The 8889-nt window shown below is 38.0% G+C and overlaps 1 protein-coding gene across 15 annotated transcripts in view; it reads left to right on the forward strand.

Annotated features, from left to right (window-relative positions):
* CLASP2 (cytoplasmic linker associated protein 2) overlaps positions 1-8673 on the forward strand; it is a 276272-nt gene extending 267599 nt beyond the window's left edge. For 10 of the 15 annotated variants that reach the window (XM_077811085.1, XM_077811091.1, XM_077811096.1 and 7 more), the window contains 2 exons: positions 1077-1193; positions 4185-8672. In XM_077811085.1, the coding sequence (XP_077667211.1) occupies positions 1077-1193; positions 4185-4271 (204 nt within the window). In that variant the 3' untranslated portion in view covers positions 4272-8672. Of the gene's footprint in view, positions 1-1076; positions 1194-4184 lie in introns of all 15 variants that reach the window. The other 5 variants (XM_077811095.1, XM_077811084.1, XM_077811089.1 and 2 more) reach the window with 2 other exon arrangements.
* The last annotated feature ends 216 nt before the right edge of the window (positions 8674-8889 follow it).

The raw sequence follows: 8889 nt of genomic DNA on the forward strand, positions 1-8889 counted from the left end.
CACAACTTCAGCTACGAAAATAGCATAGCTGAAGTCGACGTACTTAGAGCTACTTACCGCGGTGTCTTCACTGCAGTAGGTCTACTGCTGCCGCTCCCCCGTCGACTCTGCCTACGCGTCTCACTCTGGTGGAGTACCGGAGTCGACGGGAGAGCGCTCGGCGGTTGATTTATTGCGTCTTCACTGGACACGATAAATTGACCCTGCTGGATCGTTCACTCCAGAGGTAAGTGTAGACATGCCCTTAGAGTTGCATTCAGATGCTCAGTTTGGGAGAGTAGCACAACAGTCCATATTTAACTAAGAACTCCTCACCCACCATTATCCTGCTGATATCCCACAAGTGGGAGTTTACAGAGACTCTTGATGAAGAAAGAGATTACTAACCAGTAACTATTGTTCTTCAGAAGTCACCTCTGTATATTTATACTACGTACTCCCTTCCTCTCTACCTCAGAGTTCTATATAACATCCAGACTCAACAGTTAGAGAGAAGGAATTGAGGTGGTTGGTGGACGCATTCTTGTCGAGTAGGGAAATGATGTTGCACGCATGCAAGATCTCTCATGCTTCTCAATGGACAAGAAGAAAAGGAGTACTTGTGGCACCTTAGGAGGCTAACAAATTTATTTGAGCATAAGCTTTCGTGAGCTATAGCTCACTTCATCGGATGCGCTCACGAAAGCTTATGCTCAAATAAATTTGTTAGTCTCTAAGGTGCCACAAGAACGCCTTTTCTTTTTGTGAATACAGACTAACACGGCTGCTACTCTGAAACCTGTCAATGGACAAGGATTTTCAAGGCAGTTCCACAGTTCTATGCTTGGGGCACCATATTCCACAAGTGTAAATGCACAGAGGTGACTCTCAAAGAACAACAGTTACTGATAAATAACCTCTCTTTATCTGGGCAAGTTTAATTTTGGCATTTTCTAACTTTGGAGTGCTTCTCTTAGTAACCTTACCGTTCATTTAGTGTGATTTATTTTTGGGGGGGGAATGTATCTATAAAAAGAAACCTCTCTTGGAATTTTAATCATATGCTAGCTATTAATGTTAATTTTCTTGCTTTCCAGGGTTATGATAATTCGGAGAGCAGTGTTCGTAAGGCTTGTGTTTTCTGCCTTGTAGCTATTCATGCAGTAATTGGTGATGAACTAAAACCACATCTCAGTCAACTCACAGGCAGTAAAGTAAGTGGAGGATGCCATTTACAGAAATCCTAGTCCCTAATTGCATGTATATGTTTACAGTGTGAGCAACTATTAAAACTAAGAAAATATATATCTGAAGGAATAATAACCCAGGTTGCTGAAGCTACTAGCAAGCAGAGAGGATCAAGGGACTTTCATACGTGAGACTTAAAAATATGCGAGACTCAAAAATATGCAAACCATAAATCCAGTCTTCATGCAAGTGAAGTTCTCATTGATTTATAAGAAATGCTGAATTAGGTCCCATGTTTTGCTGTGTTAGATTAGATTTGGTTATATTATAAATTAGCTCAAAAGCACAACTGTGCCTCAAAATATAAAAAAAAAATTCTCCTTGAAAAATTAGATTAAGGAACCTTTGCATAAACATCCTTAAGATGGTTGAGAGTACACCTTCAAAATCAGTGTATTGACTTAATGTTGTGTATATATTATACGAGATGGTAGGTAATTCCACAGTGAACATAATCAGTGTGCTGACTTTCATCTCCACCATTGCTCCATATGGTGGTTTGCCTTTTGAAAATTTCATTGTTTAGTGGGAGATAAATACACATTAGAAGTAAATAAACCAATTATGCTTCTCTCTGTTCTCCTTAATTAATTTGCATGCCACAACCTTTTTAGTACATTTTATTTTTGTATTACTTGAAAAACAGAAAATATTTACTGCATCTTTTTGGATGGCTGCACATTTGCAGAAAATTTTAATTTAAAAAGAGACAATTGAACATTAATTATATATGATCTTGTCCTCAGAAATACATAAGATGACTCACTTTTATGCATTATGATGCATGATAAGATCCAAAACTTCAACTGTGTGGATATTGCCTGCTTTTATTTTACATGGTTTTACCTAGGCTGACCCAAAACAGAGGATTTTTTAGGGAATAGAAAACCCCACTTACCCTGAGCATTAAGGGCTCCCAACACCCTACCAGTGACTAGAATCAAAATGGGTTTTCTCCGATACAGATAATACCAACTTATTCACAGTGCCTCTAAAATTGAGGAATAAACAACATTAACCCCAGCTCAACTACTTCAGCTCCCCCTTTTTTGTGTGCGTTTAATATAACTTGAGCAATAACTCCTTGTGAAGAATGTTGGTCTGTTTTGAGGTTTTCATTTGCAGGTACATAAAAAGATACTTCTTCCTTTATTTTAAATTCACCACCTAAAGATGTTTACTTTCAGTGAAGAGAAAACAGCTCAGTTACTAAAGTTGGATGAATATTTTTGGTTACTTAGACCTCCCTTATAATCTTTAGCTTAATGGTTTAGGGTACTGTGCTGAGTGTGGGAAACTCAGGTTCAATTCCCTCTACCTCATGAGGATCAGTGACTTGTACTTGGATCTCTCACATCCTAGATTGGGTGCCCTAACCACCACACAAGAGTCGTTCTCACGCTCTTTCCCTGGCAAAATGACTATCTATTGTCATAAATGACCATGAATATCTATTATAAATGACAATAGGTAATCATTGGGCCAGGGAGAGAGTGTGAGAATTACTCTATAGCCAGGTGGTTAGGTCATCCACCTTGGATGTGGGAGACCCCCAGTTCAAGTTCCTGCTCCACATCAGGAGAATTGAACCTGGGTCTCCCATGTCTCAGGAGAGACCCTAACCACTCTGCTAATCCTGGGGGAATTCTGTGTCACTGTGCAACGCAGAATGTTGCAGAAAATAATGTTGTGGACGCAGAATTTCCTTCCGCCCCCCACAGAAATAGGCTCAGAGCTGTTGGCCACCACTAGGGGCTGCTGGACCGGGCAGAGCCCAGCTCACAAATAGAAGACAAGGCTGGGGGAGAGGAAGGAAGAGGGAATTGGAGGGTTACCAGTAGCTGCAGTTCCCAGAACACCCTGAAGGAAAGGAGTAGTGGCGCGTCCCATCCAAGCCTAGGACCCAGCATCAGGCTGTTTCTCCCTCTGGATTCCTGGACTCTGGGGGGTAGGGGGTGTGAGTGTTGGCGGGGGAGGCTCGAGGGGGAGGAAGTATGGGTGTCTTGGCTGGTAGGAAGCATGGCTGGGCTCTGGGGGACGGGGGAAGTTGTGAGTGTCTGGCCCCCCGGCTGGGCTCTGGAGGGAGGAGGGGGCAGAGAAACTGGAACTGGGCTATTGTAGGGTGTCTTGGCTGGGAGGAGGCATGGCTGGGCTCTGGGGGGCGGGGGAAGGTGTGAGTGTCTGGCCCCCCGGCTGGGCTCTGGAGGGAGGAGAGGGCAGAGAAACTGGAATTGGGTTATTGTAGGGTGTCTTGGCTGGGAGGAGGCATGGCTGGGCTCTGTGGGGGAGGAGGTGTGAGTGTCTGGCCCCCGGCTGGGCCCGGGAGGGAGGAGGGGGTGGAGAAACAGGAAGTGGGTTATTGTAGGGGTTTCTTGAACACTCTACTTCTGGGGGAAATTTTGTGTGTGTCTGTATTGTTACACACATACTTGCTGACAGCTGTTTTGAAACAAATTACCAGTTGGAACTGGCATGATTATATAGTGTTGTTCTGAAAAATAAAATTTGCAGAATTTTAAAATATTGTGGGCAGAATTTTTAATTTTTTGGTGCAGAATTCCCCAAGGAGTACACTGGGCTAGAGGTTATAAAAGAGGTCCTCTTCTCCCCTCTCCTCTCCCCCAGGCATTTTGTGATTCTCGTCCTTTATTTTTGTAAACTGCCCAAAACTGAAATGAAAAATGTTGGGTTAAACTGAAACGTTTTGTTTCAACTTTACTCTAAATTTTTCAGACTTTTTGATTTGCCAAAAAAATTCATTTTCAGTTTGACCTGAAACAAAATTTTTTGGGTGTTTCAGAATTACCAGCGAAGCAAAAAGACCATTATTCACTCAGCTTTAGTTAGAACTTTCTTCGCTGTATTCTTACCCGTGCTGATAGACTGTTTTAGAATTTTTACTATTAAACTGTTTCTGATAAATGTTAAACAAATGCATTTCTGAATTAAATCTGCAGATGAAATTATTGAACCTTTACATCAAACGTGCACAAACAGGCTCTGGAGCAGGTGACACAGTAGCAGATGTTTCTGGACAAAGCTAATGAAACTGACGACAGTGAACCAGGTCTCCTAAAGAAAGGACAGGCACTCTGATATCAGTGAAAGGAAAATTCTCACACACGCCTTTGGAACTCTTTTTTTTTTTTTTTTTTCCCCTTCCCAGTTTGTTTTTTGTTTTGTTTTGGGTTTTTTTCTTTTTTTAAACTGATGGCTACCCCTCAGCCTGCATGCAACTGTTGCAGTAGAATGATTCAAATCCAAAGAGAAAACAGTATTAATATCAGCTGGTCAAAACACAATAAATTTTAAAAATCTAATCCATCACTTTTCCTGTTCGCACTCCTCTGTGTGTCTTCCCATTAACTTTTACCAGTGTTATGACTGTATTTAAAAAGAATTTTTAAAAATGCTAATTAAACAGGAATGCTTTAAGCTTTAAAAGTTAAAATCTAAATTCTTTTGCTTTTTTATTTTTGGCTGCAGAATAACATGCCATTTTTATTGCAGTTTTGTTTAAATATCCTATCCTTTCCTAGAAAGAAGAAATTATATGAAACAAGGCAGGACTAGTCTGAACTGCAACTAGACTCAGTCACTGTGTGGGTGGTACATCATCATATTTGCATCTTGTTTGGGATATTCTGGAATATGAGAATTATACCCATAAAAAAACTGGATTGATCCAGTTCTTTGAAAGTGATATTGTTCATTGGTTGTATGTTTGTCCCATAAATAAGAATTTAGTGTGAGCAATAGAGGACTAGTACAGCTAGCACATCCTAATGTGGAAGACAGCCCAGTTCAGGGTCCAGTGTTGCAGAACTGGTGATAGTGTGACAACCTGCTTTCTAGCAGCAGAGAAAACAGTTACTTGATGGACCTGAAGCATCCTTGTCACCATCCTTTCTTTAAGCAGGATGCCTCAGAGTGGAGTGCTCTGCCCAAGCATGCTCAGTATGTATTTATCTTTATCACTAGAATGTTTCCTCTCAACCTAGTTGCTGGAACCAGTAGTGTTGTATTGTAACTCACGTGGGGGGGGTATATGACAACAGTGCAGTTCATTGGTTGTCTTTTTAAAAGCACTACAACATTCTGCACTGAATTTTTAGGGTTGGGGGAGAATCACAAGCACTATGAATCTTGCCACTTTTTCAAAAAAAATGTTTTGGATGAATTGGGAAAGATGCACCAAATTATTTGCATGGTTTTCTTGAATAGCATCATCAAGACCCATCTGGATTTAAGGCGTGAAAATGTTTTCAAGTTGTTGTTTTATTTTTCAAATTTTAGTTTATTGTTAATAATGCTTCTTTGTATTTATAATAACGGAAAGAGAGAACAAAAATCAAGTAAATATATGTCCCTGAATGTCTTCTGTTTCTCAGATGTAATCAACAAGCTACTTAGCTGAGAGATGGGGTAAAACAGCACCCTGTCCAGGAATGATGGAACCTGGGGTTTTTTTTACTATGGTATGGTCTAGTTTTAGGAAATGTGTCCTGGTAAGAGAGAAAATAGCAGTGCCAAGGATGATGTTCTGTGCTAGACTAAAATTCTCTCTACTTCTTCAGGGTGATTACTTTTGACTGAGCTGCTGCCCATAGTGTCTTGTGGAAAAACTGTCTATAGAAATCTTTTTTTAATTATTTTTTCAAATCACCATTTGCTACTGTGTATTCGAAGCCCTGTTCTTTATCATGTAGCCAAATATAAGGAACTGCTAGTGTACTTCAATTGCTAGTTACCTTGAAAGACAAAACTGAATAAAAGTGGAGCTGGATACTTGCAATTACATTCTTTGAGAGGTCATTTTCACTTAATCAGAAGTGAAACTGACAGAGAAAGTTGAGACATGGTTATTAAAGAAGCAGTTTGCTGTTGTTGCAGAGATTTGTTTTCTTTGGGCAGGGGGAAATGTAGAAATGTATGTAAAAACTTTAAAAAAGGAAAATTCTCATGATTTGTCACTGGCCCTTTTTTTAGCAGCTGCATCAGGAAAGTAGTGTCTCCCCTTTCTCTCCTCCCTTGTGTGCAACATTCTCTTTGTTTTCTACTGTTTAACTACATTGTGTATTTATAGTTCTTTGCTTACCATTGTGCATATACTGGCAATAAAATGTACATAACATTACTTGAAAAAAAATTAACAATGTATACGGGCTATTTTTCTGTTTTATTTAATCATATTTTTATGAAAGATTATACATGTCATAGGCACCAATATTGGTTTCAAAAGATTCTGCATAATTGCTGTGTGTGCGGAATGCTGCTTTTTTAGACATTCTAAGTATCCCATTTTTTATAAAGGATTTTGCTATCTTTATTTCAGTGGTACAGAAAACCCCTCTTTTTTAAAATTGTCACTCAGATTACAGTTTAACAGCTCTACTTTAACCCTTCTTCATAAGTGTGCATGTATAAGGTCTTAATTCTGTTTGTTCTGAAGATTGTTCTTTTAAGGCTTGACCTCAGGAGGACTTTGCTGTTTCCATTCTTTCCGAACATGGAGTCTGTCCTATTTACACTACAAAAATAACCCTCTTTAAATATGTTTATGGCCTAATGTTATAACTCTTTTTTTCCTTAATGGTGTGGACAGGGAAAAAAAAAATAAAAATCAGTCCCTTTGAGAGAGAGAGAGAGATGTTATCTTCGGTACACAGATAGCAAGGCTAAAAGTTGGTTCTTTACTTTTTTGGCGGTGGGGAGGAATTGTTTATCTTCACAGAGACAAAGAAATCTTGTTTTTATAAGAAGCTTGGACCACAGTCATGTGTCACACCATATTTAAACATCCCATGTCCTAAAAAAACTAAACATAAATTTAAAATTTTTTAAACATTTTAAATTTATCAATAGTGACCTGATATCAACTTGACCATATCTGCTAGTCACAGGGAACAGATTGCTGAGCATGCACTTTCCTGTGAAAAGCATGTTTTATATTCATTTAATCATAGGATAGGAGTGTGGAAGTTTACAATAAAAATGCATGCTGCTCCCATTAACATTGGACAAGCTACAATAATCCTTTACTTGGGCTTTATTTCCTATATTGTAAATAAAAGCTAGCTCGGTTTAATTGCAACTGTAATCAATGGTGTCTTATACATGTTAAACTGGAGATCTCTAATGAATGCACATAAAGATGTAGCGCAGTGAAAAGAAATTTTACAGTGTTGTTGGTCAGCAAAAAGTTCAGATAGTTCTAAGGATGATGTCATCTCTTAATAGCCTTTCTTTCCTTGTAAGGTTATAATGCAAAACTTTTAAGCTGGAAGACATTGTATTGTACCTGTGGTTCTTAAAAAGTTTGATTTTGGGGGTAGAATATCTATATTTTGCAGTTGAATGTAAAAATGAAACCACAATATATCCAGAGTCAGAATAATAAATGTAAAGGTCATTTGACATGCCAATTGTCTTAAAATAAAATTTGATTGTTGTGTTGTGCTCAACCTAAGCCCCAGCCAGGAAGTTGGGGTAATTTGTTGAAGGCACACTGTAAACTTAAATTGTGTTGATTTTTAATTTTGTTTAAAATGTTCCTTTAAAAACTACAGACTACAGATTTGTTTTCAGTGTTTTAAGGGCTGAGTCCTAGTATAAGGATTAAATACTTGTGTTCTGGGAAAAAATATTTCAGGAATATCCATGCTAGCCTTTACAAACGTGTTAGTTACCTTGAATTAATTGGCAATAAATTAATTCAAGGTAAAAAGTCTATTGAAGACAAACCCCAACTGTCAATTTTCAGTAAAGGAAGCATTTTAAAAGAATTCTCAATTATAAATTTCAAATATAATGTTTTCCTTTTGAAAACAAATACATGCAAGGCAAAGCCAGACTGAGGAGTAAGTCTGGTGAATTACGCAGCAATAAATGTATTTGATGCTTAATGGTAACAGGAATTTTCTGTTTGTTGTGGTAATGTTGTTGTGGCGAGGTCAAATCTTTTGAGCCATAGACTTAGAATATGGTAAACATTAAACTAAGCAAGAAGGAAATAAAGTGGGGAATTTGTGACCAGCAAGGTTATCAGGAGAATGAAAACTAGTGTTTTTCCATTTTAGCAAACTCTTACCAGTTTTGCAATTGCAACTATCATAAAATAGTCTAGTACCACTGAATTTTTAATTAGTTTGTTTTCATAAAAATTTTCTTCGAAATAAATTGTAAATAAATACCTTTCTAATTGTCCAGTGTAAATTTTGCCCCCAACCTTTCCAGGCATGCAACTTTGTAGACTGAAAAGATATATCTCATTGATCAAAAATGTTCTCTTAAAATTCATTGAATGATATATAATTTTAAAAAGTTTGTCTACCTAAATACAGGGAAGATTTTCAGAAGGACTTACAGGATATACAAGCCTCATTTGAATCTTTATGCTTCTTAATACCTTATACACTGAAAATTTCACTACGCACCTTTAATAAATGTTTGTCATTTACAAATGCCCCAAATACATGTTTCTGGACTGTTTCAATCTCATGTAAACCTTCCAAAACTATGGAAGTTAATGTTGAGTTCAGGATGAACTCAGCCTAAAACTGTTGAAAATAGCCAAAATATCACTGTTTCATAGATTAGGGGACTGGTAATGGAATACAGAGCTTAGGTTGCCAGTCAAAGTCCACTCCAGGTTAATGATGG

The sequence above is a fragment of the Eretmochelys imbricata genome, chromosome 2 (genome assembly GCF_965152235.1).
Source record: "Eretmochelys imbricata isolate rEreImb1 chromosome 2, rEreImb1.hap1, whole genome shotgun sequence".
NCBI classification, from domain to species: Eukaryota; Metazoa; Chordata; order Testudines; family Cheloniidae; genus Eretmochelys; species Eretmochelys imbricata.